Source organism: Mytilus californianus, unplaced genomic scaffold (genome assembly GCF_021869535.1).
Source record: "Mytilus californianus isolate M0D057914Y unplaced genomic scaffold, xbMytCali1.0.p SCAF_52, whole genome shotgun sequence".
NCBI lineage: Eukaryota > Metazoa > Mollusca > Bivalvia > Mytilida > Mytilidae > Mytilus > Mytilus californianus.
The window spans coordinates 437,858-465,399 of NW_026262704.1; the positions used below are offsets into that span (position 1 = coordinate 437,858).

The window sequence follows — 27,542 nt, forward strand, 5'->3', positions numbered from 1 at the left end:
ATAAACTTGAACATGGATAATGTGAACCAAATTTGTTGTATGAATCAAATCCCTAAGTCTGTTTTGATCAAACATTGGTCACACATTAATCCAACGTTAGTTGAGACAATGAGACAGTAACCAAACAACACAAACAAGTAAATAGCAAAAACAATTTCTAGTGGGAAATATACAGTCTGCAACACCCGAAACTATAAAAGTCAATACATTTAACAGACACTTTCAAATACCAGCAATTAGCACAAAATTGTGTACATAACAACACACATTATGATCTGTCATGACTCATAAGACAAAATCTTACCACATTGACTTGGTTCGCTTTAAAGGAATTAAACCATCGAGTGATAAGTATATATTAAAAAAAGGCACACACATCTCCTCCCCTCAGGCCAAAAAACTTAGTTCTTCCTTATATCATTTTAGTTCACCTATTTTATTTTATTTTAGCTTTATCCAACGTCACTTTTTGTGATATAAGATTTATTACTATTCCTAGTTTGTTAGATATGCACATGTTTGAGCCTTTGCCTGGAAGATTATTCTTTTCAGTTTTTCTATGCCTATTTGACCATTTTTTCTTTTCTTAATATTTTGGTTCATATGTCTTACGAATTTGTTTACATTTTTGGATGCATTATTTTCTATTCTAATATGTGTACAAGTCTTATCAAGACTCTCATTTAATTATACATAGAGGTAATTAGAATGACTCTAGTTAATTACAGGTGTACGAATATTTGTCAATTAGTTATGGAAAATAGATAGAAATTTAGTCGATCTTGCGACACCTTTAAATTCCCCAAAAAGCGCAGGATACATTTCATCTTTTTCTAAAAGATGAACATAAGGAAAAATAGTATCAGGTGTTATAAGAAAAATGTGATGCGAGGTTGCATTGGTGTTTATAATATCACGATATAAACAAGGACGACTGTCTCAACAATGGGACGTTGCTTTAGTAGAAATAGAAAGGAATGGAATAAATATATAAACTTACACAGAGCTATACTTGAAAAAAAAGAATGCTGTTGTTCTATCAAAATTTCAACATGAGATGCGTGATTGCATAAGTGTTTTATCATAACAAAAAGCTTTAATGCAATCAACAGTTCACTCACGCTGTCAATGTTTTATTTCATTTGGATTGAATACTATATTGGGTCGAGTAAGGACAATGCAATATTATTTTCAATTCATTTATTAACTTGCTCTATGACATGTATGAGATAAATCACTTTGCTGATTGAAAAGTATGATGATTGTTATCAATATAACATTTAACGTTGTCTTCAAACTTTCCAATACAATAAATCTTCACGAAAAAAAAAATATTATGAATAAATGCAGACATGAATTTACTGCATAATCACGTGTTATATGGAACAGATAATAATTTATATTTGTGTTCCCGTATCTGTAAACATTCAAACGGAAAATAATAAACCGATGTAAAATTAATATTCATTGACTAGCAAGATAACCTTCGGTAGGTAATCACATGATATAAATAGATTCAAACTACATTATGATTTGACAATATCCTTAACGTTGTTATAATTATAGTTGGGAAATGCACGAATTGTGTAGAATTACCTGAGGGTTCTAAAATAAACAATTCGATATAATAACTAAACTTATGATTCAATATACTTAGAAAAGGTGTAACAATGATAGTTAGGATGAACATATTCATACACTTGATAATTGTTTTCCGCAAAGTAGCGTTCTTACATGGATTAAGTTTTTTATTGCGCTTTTTGTTTATTGGATCTTCCCCACTTTTCGGTACTTTTCTATACTTCTCGCTAGGTGATAACCTCATATAAATAGATTGCCATTAAGAGCTACATTTTGATTGGACAACTAAATTTAAAGTAAAATTAATTACAATTCAGAAAATACGTGAATGGTGTAGAATTTCCTGGTGTTATTGAGGAAAGTATTTTTGATATACTAAACAAATAGGATTAAATATAAATAAAAGTGTCACATTGATTGTAAGGTTGAAGATATTTATTAACTTGATATACGAACATTTGCAAGGTTTCGGTTTTGCATTGATGCGTGTATGTTAACTTGTAATGTTTAGTTTCCCTGGTATTCCCCATTTGTATTTAATCTGTTACAACCAGGCCAAAACGAGGCGGTTTGTCAACAGATATTTTCAATACACAATTCATTAAGTTTTGTGCGGAACAGATTAATCATTTCCCGACAAGTTTCGGACGAATAAATATCTTTTGCAAATTTGTTTTAAGACATTTATTTTACATTACTTTAAATAACATATAATCATTTAACCTTTGTATTAATTGGTCGATATATAAATAGAAACCAGAAGTTATATGAGTCATCATCATTACAAAGAACAACTATTAAAAACTTGATTTTCTGAGAAAACTGTAGCCAATCAAGGATTTAGATCATAGTATGAAAAGAAACTAAAAAGTAAGTAAAACGTCATTTTGAGTACAAACTTACTTTCGATTAAGCAATATGACAATATGTCGCAGTAAACTTGTTCGAATAGTAAACAAGGGCGTATGATCTCGTAAATCAAATCATACTAGCAATTTCAAAAAGTAGAAAGAAGAGCTAGTTTATTCCTATTTGGTTTAAATTGGTTTAAAAAAAATATAAAAAAGACTTATGCGAATTCAGTCAATTTATACTTCTGTAGTCAAAGCCAATACTTATTCCATTTGTCAATAACAAAGAATGCTATATATAGTTGCATTGTAATCATTTCTACAATGTTCTAATAACCTGTTTAAAAATAGATAAGGGGAAATTGAAAGAATAAATAACCCCAAATACAAGAGTTAGGTCTTTTATCGGCACACATATTATTATCAATAATAATGTACAGGAACAACTTTTCTTAAATCAATTATTTAACTTTTTATCATTACGATATTCTAAACAAAATGTTGTTTTCACATTTTGAAACAATTAGTTTTCCTCGGATTTGGAATTAAACAATTTATTTTCAGAAAACTTTGCAACAGCCAACCTCTCACCACCAACCAAACATAATAATGTTTCCTGTCCTTAAGCCTTAATGAAATGGTTTATGATAGGTTATCTACTCTTCTCATATATAAACGTCAAGTCGTATTGACATTTTAATCGTTTTATTTTTTTGTGTAGTGGAATATGACGCATTTCTAAAAAAAAGTTTTAAAATTTCTATTTCTATTTATAGAAAGTAAAACTTTCTTTTGGTCGTCATTTTGAAACAACGGTTTTATATGTCATTTTAAAAATAATTTAAAAAAAAATCATTGATTTATTATGTCATTTTTCTTAAAATTCGTTCAACCAAACATGGAAATAGAAATATATTGTTTCGGGTAACTAATATATGTGCGTGCTTATGTCAATATAGATAAAAGCTGCAAAAAATGTGATGTCAAGATACACATGTGATCCTCACACAATTCTCCTTATAACAGTAAAGAATATGAGGCACTTTTCAAGAGGTAAAATAAATTCAATGTATTAGAGCCTTGTACGCACCCATCCCTTTCATCAAAATCTATAAACTGTGTACGTATATTAAATATGTAAATGATTGTTCTTCTGGCTTATAATTTCTATACTTTAAGTGCTGTTATTAATATTTGATGTCAATATACAAATAACTTGCCGGTTAAACTTTTAAATGTTAAAATTGTATTCACTGAATCGATGTAAAGCATCGACTTCCTTATGAATAAATTATACTCGTATTTTACAATAGAGTCATAAAAAGAGGGGCGTACGGGAAGGAATGAAGGGTGACGACGTGAGTCTAACGGACAAGTCAATTATAAACAAGATAGCTTGACAACGAGAAACAGATATTACGAATGCAATTATTCAATATTTATAATGTAAATGATGCATACAACACTCAAGCACGATTATAAGGAACAGGTTATGAATAGAATTTTTAAGCAGAAAGTAAAAATAAATGAATTAAGTACCAAGGTAAGTATTGTCATCATGAATGCATTGGACTCAATTAATGTTGTGTCAATCAACATATAACTTAAACACTTTGTTTACGTTAGACTCTCGTCATAGTCTCTAACATAAGCGAAACATAATTAGACATATACATTTAACCGTTAAAAAATTAATATGCAACAAGACCATGAGTTGATATAAGTCCAATATAAACAAGAACCTACACTTAAGTCTTTCTCTTGTAATAACAGGAAAAAATAGGTGCGTACACAAAAGTGAAAATCGACATGAATAAAAAGGTATGTTAATACTATGAATATTGACCGAAATGCTTAATAGAATGATGTTAATTAAACTGCATATTGTCTAGTTTACGATTTTATATAATTCGCATTGTATTTCAAACACATATTAGAGATTCAATTTTTAGAAGTTGAACCAATTTCAATGAAAATTTGTCATATTTGATGTCGGTAGCCATGTTTAATTAACTTTTTTGGATTAAAACTTCTGTTGATGGCAAACTTCAGCTTTAAAATTGCTACAATATGGTATTTCAGCCTTGTCTGGTCATACCTTATGCACACAGTTAAAACTTAACTTTAAATTTCAATTTTGCATTTTTGAGGATTGCAACCAATGTAACATGTATATTATGATAGCTCTCTGTCAAATGATCTTCTGGTTTCTTTTTAAATTTAATGGTTTTCTTATTGTAGCAATTATTGACTTCAGCAACTTGAATATACGTATTCCAAAATCTCACTTAAAATGCAATTTGTAACCAGTTTGGTGCACGCAAGTTGTTCAGCTAAGAGATATATAAATTGCAATTTTGTATCCATGTTATACCACAGAAGTATGGTTTATACCAAAAAATGCCCTATTCCAAATCCAGAAATAAGGGGGAACACATTCTTAAGTAAGTCTTCTGTGTTGGACTTCTGATTTTATCATTTGATGAACAATCTCTTAAAAAATGTGACATATAGGTAAGAACATTGTTTCCGTAGTTACAAAACGAACTGGTCATTTTTGGAAAAACATCTCATATTGTTCATAACCCATATGTTACTACCAGTTTAATTTGAGCTTAAATGAATCAAAATATATTTTGTACCATTGCCATATATTCGCTATTAGGATTATGTCAATCTTATGTTCTCTTATCATAGAGTAAACGGAACAACTAGTTGCAGGTTTAAAGTCACAAACTGGTTATTCGCTTGTTCTGGTCCCATAGCTGAGTGTACCATACCTGAAATATGTTCATTTATATATATTATTCAAAATATTTGCTTAATGGACAGTCAGAATTTTGGGTATATGTATATAAAGAAATAGCTTCACATTATCATAATTATAAATGGTGTGTGCATTGTCACTATCATGTGTTTGAGAAATACATTGCAGTTAGATTAAGGTTTGAATAAACCAGATTAAAATATAAAAGGCATACCAAAAGAAGAACTCATACGCAGGACTGGCTTGTACTGTTGAACAGGAAAGAGAAGGGTACGATAAAGGCCTTATTTTCTCTAACTTAAATTTGTATTGAAATTGGAACAAATGATTTAAGATTTCAATTTATGTATATTTTAAAGTTTTGATGCAAATTAAAAAAAAACTAATGGTGTTTTATCAATTGCACCACAATCAATGCAGTTTTGACATTGGCAAGAAAAGGGCCGCCATTTGCGAAAAATACAAAGATTTTGATCATTTTGTGCATAGTTTCAGGAAATGCAAGTAACCAGCGCTACTGAATAATTTTCCACAATGATTGCCTATATGAACAAGAACTTTCATGTAAATAGTGTTCTGGTACTTGCATACGCTCAAAATTTCTAAATGGCAAATGTGTTTGAAAATATGTAAATGTTGTCCTTTTGTGAAAGAAAGGCGAACGATACCAAAAGGACATTCACACTCATAAGTCAAAATTAAACTGTAAATGCCATGGCTAAAAAAAAAAGACCAAAAGGAAATCAACGGTAAATAAAACACAACATAGAAAACTAAAGACTGAGCGGCACGAACCCCACAAAAAACCGTGGGTGATCTCAGGTATTCCCGCAGGATCAGCAGATTTTGCTTTACATGTGGCACTCATCGTGTTGCATATATACGTACCAACCCGGTTATAATTCTAATTCGGTAGGTCACAATCGAGAAAAAGAGGACGAAATTATGGTTCTGATAACTGTATGTTCCATAATGGGAGATCTGCCAACTTTCCCGGTTTTTGGGGGATATCCCCCATGAGAGGTGTTGACCTGACCCTTATGATATTCAAATATTAAGACTAAATACTTTTAAAAAGGCATTTAGGGGAGAAACAAAAATACATTTTAACACATGTATACTCATTCAAAACATTAGAGGTCATCTTGTGCCTAAAATTCCCCACGGAGAATTTAAAAAGTTGGCAGGTAAGTAATAAATGGACAAGCAACTCGTGATGCCGGCCGTATAATTGATGAATATGATATTAATGAAAACATATATATATATAATCTAGCAATGTCAACTCGGTGAAGAATTTTATACCATAACTAATAGCTCATTTACTACATGCACTAATTATGTAAACTGACACTAATCTAATAAATTAAGTAATAAACATCTATAGAAAAATGTTTATTAAAAAAACAATATTTGTGAATCGTAAAAAAAAAACAATGTAATGATCAATAAAGGGGCGGTGATTAGAACTTACTAATGCCTTTAAGCAGTCTCTGAGGATCGACACAGGTTGCAACGAATTTGTTCTTATTTAGAAATATCATCTTTTCTACTTTTTCTGGGACAAGTCGATTTCTCGACTTTGTTATGTAACTAAACGTCCTGTTGATAAAAATATTTGTTCTGACGGTACAGAGGTGTTGGAATGACTAAAAGACGATATACTTATAGCAAACAATACTCTTATAAATATTTTATAACCGTGGGTCAATATACTTCTTAACTTATTTGATGTTCTACTATCTTTTTCATATCTTGTGGATGTAGATATGTTAGGTAATGATACTGTAATGTCATGGAGTATTGGAGGATAATTTTCGTTTGGATACAGGTTAGTATGAGTTTATGTATTGATGTTTTACAGTTAGGGTGAACTTGCTTTTCATTATGACAACCCTAAATAACACGATATTACCGCACAATTAACCTTATGGAGGTTTAATAATTACCATTTGTTCTATTGCAATTGTGCATTATCCCAACACTATCAGATAGAAGTGAATATTTTTATATAAATATAAGACTCTAGTGATAATCCCATTTAGATTCAAACATAAGTTGGACTTAAAGAATATACACCTCTGCATTTGCTAAATGATGTCCGTTTTGTTTTTATAATTTGATTTTTTTTGGTTGTACGAGAAAAACAAATCGTCAGAACCACACAGACAAATGGTCTATATTAACTGCCTCTCTGAATCTTAATGAAATTGATGATGATGATGATGATGATGTTGATGAGGAGGAGGAGGAGGCAGAGGAGGAGGAGGAGGAGGATAAGGAGGAGGAGGAGGAGGAGTGATGATGATGATGATGATGATGATGATGATGATGATGATGATGATGATGATGATGATGTATACAAAACATTGAAAAAAACTATTTTTACCCTATATTGTTTTCTCGACTATGAACAGGTTAAGAGTTTCCAAAAATTCTAATATGATAGTAAAAAAGATAGGATGTTATTAAAATTTTACCCTAGATGTCATTTGAATGTAGAAATCTTTCGCTCCAAATGCTTTCTCTTGTTCTTAAACAAAGATTCTATCCAAGGTTTGTACATTCTATGGATATTTTACAAAGTTAATCGCACTAATGTATGAATATAATGCAAATGACTGACCCAAAATGTCGACGAAGAAATATCAAACAAATAAAACATGACATTTAAAGTGTATATTTTAATATTGATTTGAAATAGTCTTACCTTTAATAATCCATATATTTCAGATTATGATGTTGACGGTTGATTCATACATGTACAATTTTAAATGTCCTGCGCAAGTCGATTGGAAAATTCGGGCGCAAATAAAATGTAACAGCACATTGAAATATTTCTGCTTGTACAACAACGTGGCAGGGAAGTATGTTGAGGGATGTAATGGACCGGACTGGGATAGAAAAGGTTAACTGAATATGGTTTTCCTAACATATATTCTAGAGTTGAACAGAAGTATATACGTCCATAAGAATAATCTCTTAAAACATCGTCTTTAACATTAAGTGTGTTTACAATATGAGTCTAAACAAGTCAGTTTTTGACAGGTTGATCCTTTTTGTGTCCTAATATATTACTAGTGAAAACTTTTATTTTATTTCCACATTAATACATTGTAGGACAACATTTTTATGGTTTTTCAACTGTGTCAAGAGTCATTTTTATTAACGATACCAGGCTTAAAATGTGAACACCACACGTGCTTTTTGTCTACATAAGTCCCATTATTGGTATTCGAATTAATGAGTCTGAAGGGCAAATCAAATATGAAGGTGGAGAGGAATAAAACACCAAAATCCGAAAAATTGTGTCAAATATGCCTTTGGCAATTTTTTACTGTGAGTAAAAAACCATATTATTTCGAATAGTTCAATAATTTATGAACTGTTAATTAAAGAAAAATCCATAAGAGATTACAAGGTACCACACTTGTTATCCATTCGTTTGATGTGTCTGAGCGTTTGATTTTGCCATTTGATTATGGACTTTCCGTTTTGAGTTTTCCTCGGAGTTCGGTATTTTTGTTATTTTACTTTCTTCCACCTTGTTTTCGTGTGATTAAACATTAACGAAATAATCGTTAAACTCATCAGGCGCATACCTATGATATTGACAAATGTTTTGGTGCTGAAAAGGCAAGGAAACGATATGAAGCCAGGCTTAATGCCTCGCTGCTTATTAACGATTTTCAGAAGGGGGTATGATGTTGAAAAGGAAATACGACGGCTTTTTAAATGTCACTTGCCCTTATTCATATAGTCACGGTTTATGTATAACACATAAAAACATTAACAATACTTATGTTACTGCAGCATATGAAAAAAGTATTTCTTTTTATTATTACTATTTGTTTTTTTTCTTTTTATTTCCTTTTCTTGTTACATAACAGGTAGTAAGAGAATTTATGCTGGAGACTTCAGCAGAGAAAAATGTATACAAAAGCGTTACCAACCGTTTACATTTTGGACCAATAAAAGTATGAGTGACTGTATCTACGTTAAATCAATCTGCAGTGAGGAGGGACAAATTGTATACAGAGATAATTCAACCAAGGATGACAGATCATGCCGATGTGATTATAAAAAGAATTATTCATTCATTAAAACTCCAAGAAATGTTTGTTTTTGTATTCCAACAGAAGAAGATTGTTCTTGTTATGTTAAATCATGTCCAGAAAATATAACGTTGTCAGCAGGTATCTTACTTATATTTTGGTTTTTATGATAAATTTATGTACTTTTCTTTAATTGTGTAGTGTTTTACAAAAAAACACCCCCAGCAAAAGTTTATCAATTAGAAATTGTAATATATAGAATTTGCTACTAGTATGGTAAAATGATCATTTTCTTGCAAGGATCTTTTTTATACGACAGTAAAAGCATATAAAAATATTTCAATTCGAATCATTAATTCAAAACGAAATTAACAAATATGTTGTGTTAGTTTAAGTCTATTTGTTTGCATGAATGAATGAATAAAGAAACAAAAAGTGTTATTCAAGTCTAAATTGAAAACAACGTTCAAACCTATGATTGCGTTGGATAAAAACCGCAATTTTTATACGTGTGCATGAAAAACAAATTTCTTGTTAGAGGGGTCTAAATACAGCACAAACAGCATTTTCTAAAAGACCAAAAGTGAAAAAGTATATATTATGGAAAAATCACAAAGAGCAGATTTGAAAAATGTGAAATGTATTTCTTTGAGGAATTACGAAATTGCCATGTTTACGCCGTCTAATACAAATCGTTTGCAAATTCGCAACAAAAAATTTGACTTGAGTTTTTCTTCTTTTACAAGTAAGTAATACAGCTAATTTAAATCATCAAAAGACCCTCACAACGGAGTATTTCACACTGTCATCTTGTACAGTAAAAAGCTCACAAATGCATGAAGGTATATTTGAATGTCTTTTATGTTTATTTCAGATTATGGTTGCACACAAAGCGGTTTCCAGAAAACGCCACAATGTATAGATATAACAGAGTAAGATTTTAAGATATTTCAATGGAAGACATGTATTGGTTTTTTTCTTTTTAAATTATGTGGCATTATGCGTTAAGCGATCACATCAACATATACAAAAATACAGTTAATAAGATTTTCCAGGACTGTTTTTAGATATCTTTGATATGAGTTTTTTTTTTTATCTGAATTTCCATAATAAATGGTTGTTGTTTACAATGAACCAAGGGTTACCAACCAGTAATAACTACCCCTTCGAAAATGTTGACGCCATCATGCTTTACATTACTCATCATGATATTGAAGCAGGATTCCCACCTAGAGTATCGATAATCGAGAAGGTTCTGCTGACCCTTCCTTAGCACCAGAGATTACCCTAAAATTTTAAGTCGATTTCGTAAAGTGACTATTTTGTTTTCTGTATATAGAATACATTGACTTATTTGGATATAGAATTATTTCGTTTATTTGTCCTCAATGTTATAAGTTTATTATACCTACTTCGACCCATCATCGACTTTTTTTATCTTTTGGCAGAGTTGTTTTGTGTATTATTTTTCTTTCTTCTGGTGAGTGTTTTCTGATTTGTTTTTTGTTGTCTTTTCGTCTGGTTGTTTTGCAGTATGGTTTTGTGTTTGACTTTGACATACGAGTTTGTATGGCATTTAAATCCCCTTTTTTGTATCGATCAGTTTGACTAACACTTTAACGTTAGTTTTAATTGTTAACGATTGTTTGTTTGATGTATTCATTAATTCATAATCCCTGTGAGCTTAACATGTGTCATCTTTGCGCTGATTATTAACTAAATTTGAATGAGGCATGGTCAGACATGTAAGTGTTCATAAAGATTATCCACACAACTTTCCATAATTTTTGAAATCACGAAATAATAATCTGTTTATGCATTAATTGCAAGAAGTCATTTAACCGTATCGACATGTGCCGAACAATTCGAACATTAAATCTATATACACGCTTTCAACTACTAGTTACTTAGATCATTAGTATACAAATAAGGAGAGGTGGCTTAAAGGCCAATGAGACAACTATCCACCAGAATTTAAAAAAAGTGGATATTAGAAATCAAAGGTCATCGTACGGCCTTTAACATAGAAAATTATCAAAACCGTGTAGTCAGCAGTATAGGCCCCACTAGAAAACTGCCAAACAATTCAAGTACTAAAATAACATCAGTTCATTAATCCAGAAGGCCAAATATAAAACAACTATCACTAATCTTAATACATATATGTATTTAAAATAATTGATTTGTAGATATAACAAAACCGTGGATGAAAAATCGAGAGCCTGCATGGAAAATAAACACTTGTGTTTAAGTAAAACAAGTAAGTTAAAGAGCTTTTTGCAAGAAAGAGTCTTAACATCATGTTTTCAACTCGACAATTGACTTAATGATTTTATTTATATTGTCTAATGAATTATTAACAAAAGTCAAATAATGACACAAAGGCCACGCCAAGTTAATACCTCGTTTGTCGGATTTCCCGCGTGTTGTGAAAGGTGGACGAGAAAAAAGTACTTTTTTTTTTAAACCCGCGTCCAGTACGAAGCCGCGCGCGTCTGTCTCTAAATTCACATAACAAAAATTTTAATCAGTTGTGCGTTTTAAAGTAACGTCATAGAAGCAATACAAACACGGAAATTGACATCCAAAACGAACTAGTTTTATAATTATGGACAAATGTAATATGATATATATTCTAAACGTAAGACACCAGTGGAATATGTATAGTTACAGTGGTAACGCAGACTGCGGCCTTACTACCAAACACAGCAGTGGAATGCGATTTGGATTATTTGTTTGCCGATATATTTAAAATTAAAGGGCTCCATGCAAGATCACAATTTGGCACAAAGCACCAACGCCTCTGAATTGGAAGATTTGAATGATGACAATATAACATGCATGAAGAGAAAATTCAGAAGATGGCGGTACATGCATTAAAATGGCACCGCGATGATACTCTTATATTTTCTACTTTTATCTTTTATAATAAAACTTTTTTCCCTTGAAACTCTTATTTATATTTGCTAGTATCATTATAAAGTTATAAAGCATGGAAAGACAAGAAAGTGTTTGTGGTAATTGAATATAACACAATTTTCAAAATCTTCTGAAAAAATAAGAATGTGTATGATTGTCAATGAGACAAACTTCCACCACTGGCACCAGTGACCAAATTTGTTGAGGTTTATAACCAGTAAAGTTCACAGTACATGTATGGACTTCAACACAAAACAATATCCCCATATACATAAAGATCTGATCAGTTGCTATAAAATTCTTCTTCCCCCTAGGGTGATTGGGATAAATAAATATTGTAACCATAGGTCTTCCACCGACTGGAAGTAAACCTTCGCTAGAGTGGGGCAATGGTATGGCTTTACGGGACATTTAAGTGCACAGCCAAGTCCGGTAAGAATTGGGACATTAAATCTAATGCCTCGTGTAAGGAGAGTGCCACATTTCTTGCGCATTAAAAATCCTTGCTACAACTCTCTGTCCCTGTCCAATGTACAATGTACCCTTATTTTCCTGTGGCGGTCAAAATTTCACTGACCTTCGTCCCGGACCGCCTCTGTTGCAGGACCTACCTATTGTGTTATTTGCTAATTTGTTCTCGTCCTGAACATGCATGACATATTTGCCATTGGATGTTAAGCAACCAACAATCAATTAATCATATTACATTCTTCATCACAGCATGACTATAAAGTGGAATGTATTAAAATGTTTCTTTTTTTACCGGTAATTAGTATATATAGCATCTGGTGTGAATATGTAGTAGTATAAAATGATGTAGTTTTTGAAGGACAGTCCTTATAAATTTTCATCTTAATGTATACACAAATACGTATAGTTGAATATAAAAGCTTTATACATGTGTATATGCTTTGCATGCGTTTATTCGAAACAACATACCATTCTTTAAGTGCCTGTCCCAAGTCAGGAGCCCGTAGTTCACTAGTTTCTGGTCCATGTCTGTCAAATTTGTTCTTCCTAAATTGTTTTGTTATGAATTAGACCGTTAGTTTTCTCAAATGAATCGTTTCAATTTTCTTATCACGGGGCCTTTAATAGTAGACTATATGATATTGGTATTCTCATTGTTGAAGGCTGTATGGTTGCCTATAATTGTAAATATCAATTTCATTTGAACTTTGAACTGGGTGGATAGTTGTTTCATTTGCAATCATACCACCTCTCCTTATTTTTATAATGAATCAACTGTCATCAAACATGGGTGTGTACCTGTTCAATGCTGTTGTACTATTTCATATTCAGTTGGGTCTTTATTTGAGCAGACTACACGAAGTTGTCTACGCTTTTGTTACTAGTTAGTCATTTTTGTACTAGAAATGTTATGAAAAGATTCAACAGGGTGTCTGAGAACATACTAAGAAGCAAAGTAGGTTCATATAAGAAGTAGGATATGAGATGTATAAAAACATGAAGCACCAAAACTCTCTAAATGTCTGATCGTTCGCTTGCATAAAATGCTTTTCATAGATTTTATTTTTTTAATATTTCAAAAATAATATCGCTCGCTTGCATAAAATGCTTTTCATAGATTTTAATATCGCTCGCTAGTAAAAAATACCTTCACCTACAAAAAAGAAAATTATAACAAAAACATAAATAAAAACATGTCGCTCTCTCGCTACTCTTTTTTACAGATAGTGTCCGAAGAACTAAAAATTTATTTTGTGTGGCCAAAGTTTCAAATTTGAAAACAGTTTTTTGTAAGAAATGACATGAATAGTGAATCCCAATATCAACACAACAATGTGATCCAGAATAAACGATTTTGCGCTAATATTTCGCATTTTCTTATGAAATTATAATTTAATACTGAGCAAACTTTAAATAAACTCATCATTGATACCAGAATTCTTTTTTACGCAAGACGTTTATAAAGGAATCATCAGTGACGCTCGAATCCACAAAGTTTATAAGGCCAAACAAAGTACTATGTTAAAGAATATTGAGGACCCACAATTCCGAATGGTTTTGAGGATTACAGCTAAGTCAAACCTATTCCTGTGGTAGAAAATAATCCTAAGCATTTCGAAAAATTCAAATTTTTGATTACAGTAATTCTATAAATATGACCATATCAATAATAATAAATGTCAACACAGAAATCCTGACTACTTGGCTGATGATTACCTCAGGGAGAAAATCTCCACCAGCAGCATTTAGAGAATTTTGGAGTTGTAGTTAAAATCCTATAGTTACCTGGATAACTATTTTGTACGCCAGACGATATCACTATACAATTGTGTGTGCATAAAGTCTTCAGACATTTGAGGCTATATAGTTTAATTCTCATGACGTCCATTTATCGCATCATTGTAAAATATCTTGTCTTGGTTATACGTTGTTGTGGAGTTGTTAGTATTTTTCACATTTTCCAGCTTCCGAGTTCAAGAGGAGTGCTAGAGCTGCAGCTACGATATTAGTTAGCATTTTCATCATACTCATGCTTGGTAAGTCCATTATTGGGCACTTAGATTGTAACTTTTCTTAGAATATAAAACAAACAAAAAAGCATATTTAACAACTGCTACTGTCAAACAATTGATTTTATTTAATTGCATACCTAATTTCTCCTCAGTAATCTGAAAGATGTTTTAATTATCATTATTATTAGTTCTACCGACGAAGTCGAAGGGGACTTTAGGTTTGCACTCCGTCCGTCCGTCTGTCTGTCTGTCTGTCTGTCTGTCTGTCTGTCTGTCTGTCTGTATGTCTGTCTGTCTGTCCATCCGTCAGTCCGGCAAATCAGTTTTCCACACTTTTTTTATTAGTGCTTGAAGATATTGATTTGATATTTGGTGTATCGTTTTATCATGACAAGTTACCGATTAAGTTTGGATTTTGTTCCGGTCTGACGATTTTGTGCAGAGTTATGGTCCTTGGACAGAAAATTCACTCAGATAATCAGTTTTCCTCATTTTTTTTCGTCATGCTTAAAGAACTTGATTTGATAATTGGTATATAGTTTCATCATGACAAGATACAGATCAAACTCGAATTTTGTTCTGGTCTGATGATTTTGTGCAGAGTTATGGTCCTTGGACTTCGAAACTTCACTCAAATAATCAATTTTCCAAAATTTTTTTCGTCATGCTTGATATTTGTTCTATAGTTTACACCATGACAAATTATAGATCAAGTTAGCATTTTGTTCTAGTACAATGAATGTTTAACCGGCAGGGTACTGTGTATTGCCAGGCAATACTCACAGAATGCTTGTTCATTGAAAGTTTGAGTAATCCTGATGTGTGTTAAATCAGTTATAATTTTCATAAACTAAGTATGATTTATTGGCACCACTATAGTATCAAGCACGGTGTCGTGTTCAGAATATGAACATATGTTGATGATAAAATTGTTTCATGTCTACGTTTGCATGCTATAATAATTGACTACATCAAATGTATTTTATAAATAAGGTCAATTCATCTTCCTACAAAACAAAACTACTCTAAATAATCCCGTGTTGAGTCATCACTGAAAAATCCTAACTGGAAAATCGCCATGGTTTCATTTCGGACAAGTTATGTGACAAATGTGTAACTGATGATTCCATATAACCTAAATATGGCAAATATTAATTTACTTTCATTCTTTTTAATAAATATAGTTAAAGCGGCGCTATGCACCATTTCCACATAATTCACAAATTTTAAGTTTTCCATAGTTTTTAAATTTAAAAATTACAAAGGAAAATAACAAAATATACATTTGGATTTTAATAAAGTATAAGCATTGTGTGCAAACTGTTGGGCTGGACAACTTTTAGTTAATCATCGACCTAAAAAAATAGCACGATAGGCATGCTAACCAGATATGAATATATTAACAGTCAATTTTCGTTATCTCAAAGTCAGCCGGACAGGCGAAAAATTTCAAAATACCCTTAGTTCGACTCAAACGAAAAACGAAAGTTTGACAGACCAATAGACACAACCCTTGCTGAGTTTGGTAAGGATCGATATCTGGTCTGAGATCGTAGTATCTGTGTAAGATTAATTATCTATTATTATTACAATGAACGTATGTTGTTTTGTCTCTTGTTATTTCTTCGTACAGTAATAACTTTTCCTCTGATTTTCGGCCGAGAGAATAATTATTTTTACATTGTTTCAAAGTCATGTTGAAAGAAAACAATAAAACCCTGAATTAACATAAGTAAATGATATTTCAGATCTCAGAAATTTTATATGTCTTTTCATTTTCTTTTCGTTTTCTTTTTTATTTCGATCTTTTTCGGGAAGTGAATACACAAGATTGAAGACACCGATTGGGTAGCTTTTAACTGCTCACTTAATCCTCATTATATGCACATCCAAGCTCATTAATGTATTATCACGGTTAATTGGCTATTAAATCTGTTTACATAACTTATAACAATGTTTCGATATCATTATTTATAATGGTGATGAAAAAAATCTTAAGTAAACACTCCGTGTGAAAAGAGTGTCATAAATCAATACAGTGGTCAATTACGGGATATTTAATTACTGTGTAACAGTTAAACTCGTCAATTTATTAAAATCACGAGGTCATGTTTTGACATATGTCTGTTAATATAAATTTGGTGAACTATGGTGCATTAAGGTTTGAAACTTTATTAAAGGTTTATGAGAGAATCAAATGCAATAGGAAAATGTTAGAAACCGTTTTGAATGCCAAACTTTGTTGCATAAGCAACATTTTGGTATCCAATTAAAAACAAAGATCATAGATTTTAAAATGTGCACCTCACAATCTTGCAACTTATTACAATATAATCAATAAAATTATAATCACATAGTAATGAATTTATAACCATTGGAAAGATAAATCTTTCTTACTTTTTCCCCTCCTATATATATTTCATGCAGACAACAATATTAAATTGTTGAAATGAGTCATTTAATGTGGTTGGAACAAATTGTTCATGTCTTCGTTTGCATGCTTTTAAAATGGACTACATCAAAGGTATTTTACTTTGGGCGGTATTTTTACTTCCAATATATTTGTAATCAACTTTATTTTAAAGATGGAAATGTGTTTAACTTAATGAAACAGAATAATTTTTATTAACTTCTCACCATTAATATGCACTGCAGCGAATCAGTATCTATATCTGTACACATCTTATCTAGGAAAATAATTCTTATTCAATTTTTAAATCAGATTCGTGCTTTCGGAAGAGAGTTTCTAAAAATTCCTTTTCCAAAGTTTCATTTAGTTCCAAACGTTTCGCCTGTTGAAATTGATATAAGCGATTAATAGACTTATTGCATTTTTATATTCAAATAGCATCAACATTTTCCCATGCAAACTCATCTTCAAATTCATAGTAAAAGCTGCAAGTTTTGTCTACTTTATACATGTCCCAAGAAATTGACGTTTATGTCGTTTTAATTGCAACAATGATTGAGTCTTTATACTGTATTATCGCTGAAATACCAGACCATAAGATTTAAATATCATCAAATTTGTAACATATTTATCGCAAGACATTAACATACTAGTACTTCAAAATTGTTTCTACGGTTTAGTAATATAACAAAATCATCATTGCAAAACAGAACTAAAACAAAATATCAACCCGACATAATCGTAGCTACCCTGTAGTAAATAAAACACAAGGAAAAAAAAAATCAAAATGACGATAATAAACCAATGGAAAGGAACAGAACAATTTCAAAGATAACTGTGACATTCAACAATTTGAAAATGTCTTTGGTATTATTTTCGTTCAATAAAACGTGTAATTCGTCAACCTTGCTATTTGAAAAGGGAAAAATTAACCATTATATCTTAATTTTCATTCTATCCGTTGTAGGAGGGTTTTTCTTTGAAGTTTTCTATGGTAAAATACTACAACGTTTGGATAGATACTTTGAGAAAACCAATACAGGTAGCTACATTCAAATATGAGAAATTGAAAAGACTGAACAAAGATTTCATTATTTACATTTATAGACAATAAAACAGACGTTGATTAATATACTCATCCATTACTGATCTGAGTAGATATTCTCTATTTCGTAGATGATAACGAAATGTATGCGCTTTTGTAATAGTTTCAGTGTGATATTGTATTGCTTTAAATTTTCATCTTAATCTTAACATTCTTAAATCTGCGTTTCATATGTACATTACTGTTTCATTGTGTAATATTTTTCCAATACCAGTATGACACTTGAGGTTCTAGCCCACTCTTGGTTTAAAGTTGTGTTACAACTTGTGTGAATCATTAACGTCATTGTTGACTGAATCTACGTATTTAAAGCTCCTAGCTTTTGAGTTCCTTTATCATACCCCGAGTTTCATTTTCACCGTAATTCTTATACATTTTCTATAATCAAAGGTTTGCAAATGACATTAAGTACAAGCTTGCCCTCAAACGTACCTTCTTAAATCAAAGTGGATACGATCTTGATCAGTGTCAGAAACAATCCGGCCTGAATTGGTCTCAGAGATTTGCTTTAATTCACACCTTTATCAAGATAAATACTACAAAATGAAAAAAAAAAACTGCTAATATATCTTATTTTATCCTAAATCTGATTTTCGAGGATCGAGTGTTTTCCGGTCTTTCCGTTAGTCCCGTATCATGTTTATATTTTGTTAGGATTGGTTCTGCATTAATTTGATGTCATATCAACTTTGAACTAAGTAGACATGATCGTTAAAATGTTAACGTTTTAAATGTATGCCAAATTTGCGGTTCATTGATATTGAAATGTTCGAGGGTAAAGTTTTGACTTTTATCTATTTTACTGCAAAAAGTAGTCTGTCATGACGTGATGGTCACATCATCTTAAAACTTAGTACACATGCTTGTCATGATATGAACTGTTAAACTATATGCGAAATTAGGTTTTGACCAGATTTCATAGTTCACAGAACATGAAAATATGATATTGAAAGTAGGGCAAAGGGCATATTGAGTCCATCGTGTTCAATAAATGAAAATTAAATATGAAAGATAAAGTTACACTTTCATCTTCTGTCTTATTGTTCTATGGTATGAGTTCGTTCTAAGGACTTTATTTAAGTAAAAAGTTAAATAACAAAAATACCGAACTCCAAGGAAAATTCAAATCGGAAAGTCCCTTATCAAATGGAAAAATCAAAAGATCAAACACATCAAAGGAATGGAAAACAACTGTCATATTTCCGACTTGGTACAGGCATTTTCTTATGTAGAACATGGTGGATTAAACCTGGTTTCATAGCTAGCTAAACCTTTCACTTGTAAGACAGCCAGAACATAAAGATTATCATTTATTTAAAGGTGAATATAAAAATTATACTTTATAAATTTGGTTTGTCCGAGACGCATTTCGGGATTTAGTTTCTCCAATAAGGTTTAAAACCAAAGGAACCAAATTAAAGTATTCAGTAATATATCATTTGATTCTTTTCAGATGGTGGTAAATTGAAAGAGAGAAAAACACAGTTAGATATAGAAGTACACCAAATATCAAACATTGGTGAGTAGGTTAATTGTATAATATAATGTTTCAATCACCTGGTAAAGCATGATTATACACATAAAATGTTAAAACACATGTAATAAGAAATACGTATGTTTGGCAAATATTTCGTAAGGATTAACAGTTCGGAGATAATATATAAAACACGTTCAGATAATTTTTTTTTAACTTGACTTTTTTCTTTTAATAAATACTAAAGTGTTTTAGTCTTATTTGAATCTTAAATCTTAAATGCTGATTTTGAATGTAATGTTTTCCAGCTGAACTAGCAACAGAAGAAGTTTACTTTTTACGAATGATTCATATTCTGTTCAGAGTGGCATGTCCAGTTGTTCGAATGATATTTAACCACGAGATTCATCCAAACCAGTTACAACATACCCTTGATAAAAACAAGCGACAAATAAGAAAACACTACGGAAAAGAAGAAGATGATTATAAGTCGGATCTTTTACTTAAATACGCCAAAGGTACAAAGTAAACGTAATTGTCAGTAACTCATAATTCCAATGAATGTGTAAGCTAGAAAGAAAAAAAAATACATTAAAACCAAATTATTCTTCTACCATTGGTTTTCCATCGTACATTAGTATTAAACATACCAACAGATTAACATTTGTACAGAATGCATACAGATTTCTGAATGGTTATATACATATAGATGTATTTGAAATCGTTAAAATACTTCAGATTTAAGTATTTCATTTTTTTGTGAATTTGATTTGTATATCATGAACGTTAATCCCAACTATTGTTAATTTCAAATGATATTATAACAAAATATGTTGTATCCTTATTCTTAGTATTACTGTGAAAGTACTTTTATTCGTGGGTATACGATTTTCGTGGTTTTGTGGAAGTCTTTATCCACGAATTAAAGTATTACAAAATCAAGACGTGGAAAGTACCCCATGTCGGTTTGGTAATATGAATACGGCCATATAATCTAGAGAGAATACATCTAAAATCAGGCAGGATTTTACTCATTTAATCTTTAAAAAATTCTTGACTTTACGACTTTGAACCTTTTAATTATCATAATAAATTAGTTTTGATCGATAAAAGTCAGATTTCCGTTGATGTTATGCGATGATGAGGTGTTCATTTTATCTCCTCATAATTCTCATACGGAAGCAAATTCATAATTGCATATTCGGTATGCTTTTCATGATAATTAATTCTACAACTTAAATAACATGGCTTTAACGTCTTCAGTCGATATATTTACTTCAGAAAACTAAAATCCACGAATTTAAGAACCCACGAACATGTAACTTTTGCTAAAACTACGAAAATTGATACCAACGATGGAAGTACTATCACAGTATAACAATAGGACTGAACTATTGACGGACATCACACCTCATACTGTGTACATGTATGTCTTTGGAAAATCCTGACAGGTGATTCATTTGTAAGAGAAGATGCTTACGATGTCAGAGCTCCTAAACATGATCTCATTTGCATAATCAAGACGTAACTTTTTAAATTAGCTCTTTAAAACTGTTAAATCAGCTCTTCAATGTTTTAATAGGTTTTTTGTTAATATTTTGGTCTCGAGCTTCAATTAGGGCATATTAGTTTATGAAATACGAATCTGATTACAGTAGGTAAAAGAAACATTTCATACCAAATGAGATTGCAGTAAAATTTATACCATTTAATGTAATTCTGAACAAATATTAAAACACACCCGCAACATCGCGTGTCCGTGACTGAATTAAAGTAAATACGCCTTATTTCAATCCTGGATTTTTAATATTCGTTTTTTAATATGATAAAGTCATGCTGATCAAAAGGTGTACAGTTTTCTCTGCTTTCAAAATCCTCCTGTTTGAACCCGTCCTGATTTTCTTACTACAACCGGAAAATTCATGTGACAATGATTGTAGTTAGTGGTGTTATTCCCTGTGTAATGACGAAATTCAGGTGTGATTACGACCCGTGTTTATAGCAAATCCCAAAATACACCGTTCGTTGGTGCGCCTGGCAGGGGTGGAACGTACAGATTAAGTAACAAGAATCAGATGACATATACTACTGGTATCGGTATCGGATTCAGATTCGACCAGGAACTTGACAAATTGCACCTCGTTATTTTAATATTATAGATATATAACTGACACAAACGTAGATAAATTTCATGTACGCGATTATAGTTATTTGTTTATTTTAAAATTATTTAATTAGACGATTTGAAATGACTTCAATGTACTACTATTTGCGTATTGATATAAGATCCTAATTTGAAACTGCCATTGCAAAATTAGTCAAGTTAGCATTTGCCGTTCATAAGTTGAGCCCATTAATTTCCTAAACACAAATTTAATTCCGTGCAATTATGTACAGAATTAAATATATAAGAAATCAAACAAAAACAGTAGGTAGCCAACACATACTTGGAATCTAATGGTATGTGGTACCAACTTGAAACATGATAATTTTCGACAAAACGATTTTTCAAGTACTATGTATGAAAGTAAAAGAATAAATGACATACTGTAATGCAAACACAGCGTTGTTTTCTTTTGATTTTTAATTGTTATCGTTATTCTAGGAAAAACAGTTACATCAGCAGATTTTGATATAGGACTCATGATACACCTCTTACATTTACTTGCAAACATAGAAGTTTGCAACTTATATCCATGTCCAGCTGATTCAAGTTTCAGTGCAATGCTGTCCAGAATTAAATTGATATATAATGAAATAACTCAGATATTTAAAGGGAAACTCTCAGAAGATCAGTTCAATCAATACTGGGATGATATAGGGCAGGTTAGATATTATCTTATTTTTCTGTCGTTTTGTTGTAGTTTTGTTTTATCTTTTGTTGCTTTTGATGCCTTAAAAAAATATGAATTCACTGATCAAAAGTGTTCAACAAAATGCTTGTTTGCAATAAAGGAAAAACAAATCGTTTTTTGGGACTTTTAAACCATTTGCTTTGGAAATATTGATTTTGTTTAAAGCACAATGATTTTCTTTATGCATTAATAATGTGTTTTTTCCATTAGGACTAGTAGGAATTAATAAAGGCTTAAGATAATTTCATAGTTAAACCCTCTAAAATATGTCTTAATCCGTCATTACACATCTTACAACAGGCTGATAAATAAGTGATGTCCCATGTATAGTGTTGATAAAAAAAAAAACCCATATAATAAACAAAAAAGTGCAAAATGATACATATGTTATAAACCAATGTTTCACCAATGCTAGTATGGAATTCTGCCTTTAAGTTTCCACTTGAATTCAATTTGGGTGCATGTTTCTTTACATTCTTTTAATCACGCTTTTTTCGTCGAACTTGCGATGTGCGGTTGCCGACATTCTAACGAGAGGTCTCGTGTTGAAATTCACTGCATAAGGGAAAGTCTATCGGCTAATTAGAGCACTGGAAGACAATAGTTGAAAAGCAGTACATTTCTGAAGATTTTGATAAGAGAAAGGATTTATAAGTCCATATAAATCTGTCTAAAAGTAAAACTTAGGCATTCAAAAATAAAACATATTCAACTTTTATTTTAAATTTAAAGTTTCAAATAACTTTAAATCCAATTAATAATTATTTGCAATGGTAAAGCACATTGGTTTTAATACATAGCTCATTTTTTTTGACATGCAACATATTATGTTATGTAAAATACTGTGCCATTCTAAAGTTATCAACCTACTGAAATAAGAGATTAACGATGGTTACATACTTCAAGACAGTTACCCTTATCCTGAACCTGTACATGACTATTAAAATCCACCAAAAATTTCAAAGTCAGTAACATGAGACACCACGGTCATAACACCCTTTAATATAGCATCAAAATATTTAGAAAATAACCGTCTAGTGCAGCAATGAAAGCTTCTGATATATATTGAATGGTCACTTGTGAACAGTCAACCTTCCTGACATCTGATGTATAACAGAATGTTTTTTTTTTTGTTATTCAAGAAAAGGAATATGAAAAAAATAGGAATAGCATTTTAAATAGAGGAACTTTTAAGCATACAACAATGAACTTTACTTACCTACAACCTTGATATGAAATGGCAAAAATGACCAGCTTTAGATATGATATGGTTACAACATGCTGCATGTACACATAACTTTTAAAAGTGATGAATCTCTTCAACGCACAAACTTGGAATCGGGACTACTTTACGTAGAACGGGTCAAATTTCCCGCAAAAAGTTTCGCAAATGACATGTCTAGGTGACTGGTCAAACTCATTTGACGTGTTTTACATTAATATTTTGGCCTTGAAGGTAAATATGTGACTCACAAGCACAAGTTCTATTTCATTCGTAAAAGTCTTAATTATTTTTGTCGTAAACCACGTTTCAATGATATATATAACCTTTCAACACACGACTGCACATTTTATTAATATTATTTTTGTTTTCATTAAAGCTGTGTACGAACTTTTACGGATACAGCTTTTTCATAAGAAGCCACAAATACCATAAATAATAGATTCAGGGTTAAAATAAACATATGTATAGATTATAATTCACAATTTTCCGGAAATATACATTGTATCATTGATTTCCCGTATATCATTAAGTTACTACTAAATTGTCCTAAATGATAATACTATAGCAAACAAATTGTATTGGGATATACTTGTTTTGTGAGTATGTAACTATTTATTTGACTATAGAAATACAACTATAGAAATCGAAAGAATTACGAAGCGGGCTCCTTTTTTTTTCTTGCCCTACTAACTTTTTCGATAGGCGGGGAAACCAACGAGGTTTCGATTTGACGTGGCCTTATTGATTTAATTGTTGTTTGCTTTACGTCTAGTGGCAAATAGTCCATGCATGTTCATGACAATAACAAAATTAACAATAAATAGAATAGGTAGGTCCTGCAATAGAGATTCGACCAGGTGATTTGCAGGAAGTTTGAAATGTTATTTGAAACTAAGGGTTTATTATATACGGACAGACATAAAGTCTTGCAACAGGCCACCTACAGTAGCCAACAAAGTGTTGTCAGGGGTGTTCACGTGCAGAGAGCTTGACACTCTCTATACACAAGGCATTGTATTTAACGTCTGAATTCATACTGGACGGGGCTGCAAATTTATAAACAAATGAATGCCCCACTTTAAAATAAACTTAGATTGACTTATTTACCCAAAAAAATAATTATAAAAGTTTTGAAGAAAGAAACATAAACGCAATAAAACCATTTGGTAGAAGTAGGGCTAACTGTTTCATCCGTAATTCCGCAATTATTGTTTGCTTTAAGATCAATGGCAAGTTTTCGTGCATATTCGGGTAGCAAATTATACAATTATTCAATAGCCGATCGCGATTTAAATTGTTAAATCTAGTTTTTTCTGTCTTGCAATATCCCCCCTCCCCTGGATCCCTCGGAGAGGTGTTGTAAGTTTTCTTTAACGTTCAGAAAAAATAGCACTCGCATTTAAAGTTGACATAGTATTGCTGCATATTTATGCATGTACATCAGATCAATGATTTTGATAGCTATATAGTCAACAATTAAAATTTCAAAATTCAATATCCCTTCAATAAAGTAATGAGACATCATGAAGGGTCTTACTTCCAAACTGGAAAAGTCCAGGTGACTAAGTTGTTATATCCTGGTCACAACTTTGGTTCGATAAACAGTTACTACATCCATAGTATATTCCTATTTCAAAATGCGTAACTTAACATCACAACTGGGTTAAAATGACGGTTTCAACATGGGTGAATTTTTGTTTCTGTAAAGAATTTTACATTTTGCTTTAATTTGTAGACAGTTTTTGAAGTATTTTAACAAACAACATTACCATTGCTACTTATGAACAAATTGCAGATCGACCGTCAAATATTCAGGAAAATGTACAGAAAAGCTACTTGCATATCCTCATTATCATGGACGAGTCTCAATCGGATTCATGTTTAATGAGAGATAAACAGTTCTCAGACTGACATATACAAATAACAGTTACTTAATTGCATCGAAAACGGACCGATTAAATGACAGTTACATGATTTAATGTTAAGTTATTAAAAATGTTAAGTTCCAATAAACATCGTGGGGTTGTTTTATAAAACTAAGGAATAAATTTACATTTTCAAACTTCCGATTTTCAAAATAGATATTTTTATTTCATAAGCAAACCCTATACAGACTTCATTTACAACTGACCAACGAACGTCTTGCACAAGAACTTTTTGTTATATAAATTTGGCGTCTTTTATCTATCAGTATTCGGGAAATAGATTCTTAAAGACCAGAATTTAAGAAAACAATAAGTAAATATTTTTAAACATCGTGTTTATATACCTTTTCCTATCAAATAGACCCAGATGCATAAGGTTCGTTAGTATATTAATGCAAATGTTCATTTAGGTTTTAATTATGTAATTTATTAACGCTAAGAGACATGCAAATGCGAAATAATTACAATGCACTCTGTCCAGTCCCATTGATTTATAAATTTTATTTTTCTTTTTGTTTTAAAGAAATAAAATAAAATCAATGCCAGTAGACTTCAATAGATATAATCGTACTTATATAGTATAAATGCAACATATTCAGGATCAGGTAATGTAGGTTTGATTTAGGGGCCACTTCCTATATAATGAGTGGTAGCGATGAGCCACAGGCATAGGTCTATTTTCGAGCTTAAAAATATGTAACAAGGTTGAGAAATAAAGATGAAATATATTATAAAGTAGTTGAGTAAATTTAAAGATTCTGAAATTTATCTGATTTCAATATTTTTCCCTGATGCAATTAAAACCACAGTCGGAAATAAATAACATAATAACATATTTATTTTTTTCTCCATGAAATAGTGTAATCATGATAGTTCCTCTGCTGGTGGACTGATAGTCCCCGGGGGTATCACCAGCCCAGTAGCCAGTACTTTGGTACTGGCATGAAAATACGGATTTTATGTTATTAAACATTGCTGTTACACAATTTTGGAAATTATTTTAAATTAAGGAATGTATCTCCCTCATGCAAAGCTCTGATTCCTTGCCCAGCTTTGGCTATACTTTTTGGTCCTTTTTTGTTTATAGCTCTTCATAATTTTAATAAGCTTTGGATTTTCAATTATTTTGGCCTCGAGCATCACTGAAGAGACATTGATTGTCGAAATGCGCATCTGGTGCAGAGAAATAGGTACCGTTTATGTTATTACTACCACTGGGTCGATGCCTCGGTTGTGGACTGATAGTCCCGAGGGTATCACCAGCCCAGTAGCCAGTACTTTGGTACTGGCATGAAAATACGGATTTTATGTTATTAAAATGTGCTGTAACAAAATTTCGGAAATTATTTAAAATTAAGGAATGTATCTCCCTCATGCAAAGCTCTGATTCTTTGCCCAGCTTTGGCTATACTTTTTTGTCCTTTTTTGTTTATAGCTCTTCATATTTTTAATTAGCTTTGGATTTTCAAATATTTTGGCCTCGAGCATCACTAAAAAGACATTGATTGTCGAAATGCGCATCTGGTGCAGAAAAATTGGTACCGTTTATGTAAATACAGGTGTATTTTAGTCAAAAAATACAGGAATGGGTATGTTTTTTTCTCTGTTATTCCAAATAAATAAAAAAGGTGGGTGCTGGATGTCTCAGTTGATCATTCCTACCAGAAATGATTGAAGTGCCCTTCCCCCTGCTGGATCTATAAATAGGCAGCCACTTTCGGTGGAAATGGGGACGTTAAATCGGATGCCGGTTGTAGCAAGAGTGTTACTTTCCTTTCTCGTTTAAGAATTATTGGAGCAACTCTTTGATGATGATCTGCACATGACCTGGTACCAGCTAAAATTTCTACCTTCCCAACATACTATTTTTTCAATGGCAGTCATGCAAATAT

General features: G+C 31.5%; 1 protein-coding gene across 13 annotated transcripts in view; it reads left to right on the plus strand.

Annotated features, from left to right (window-relative positions):
* Positions 1-27,542, plus strand: part of LOC127703828 (uncharacterized) — a 154,205-nt gene that overhangs the window by 106,006 nt on the left and 20,657 nt on the right. For 2 of the 13 annotated variants that reach the window (XM_052207916.1, XM_052207915.1), the window contains 9 exons: positions 7,933-8,107; positions 9,090-9,395; positions 10,129-10,186; positions 11,444-11,514; positions 14,609-14,680; positions 18,034-18,108; positions 19,625-19,690; positions 19,954-20,163; positions 22,251-22,471. The exons of 7 other annotated variants lie outside the window; for them this stretch is intronic. In XM_052207916.1, coding sequence (XP_052063876.1) covers positions 7,933-8,107; positions 9,090-9,395; positions 10,129-10,186; positions 11,444-11,514; positions 14,609-14,680; positions 18,034-18,108; positions 19,625-19,690; positions 19,954-20,163; positions 22,251-22,471 — 1,254 coding nt within the window. Of the gene's footprint in view, positions 1-2,368; positions 2,452-6,966; positions 7,031-7,932; positions 8,108-9,089; positions 9,396-10,128; positions 10,187-11,443; positions 11,515-14,608; positions 14,681-18,033; positions 18,109-19,624; positions 19,691-19,953; positions 20,164-22,250; positions 22,472-27,542 lie in introns of those variants that run through there. 4 more of the 13 variants (XM_052207918.1, XM_052207917.1, XM_052207914.1 and 1 more) reach the window with 4 other exon arrangements.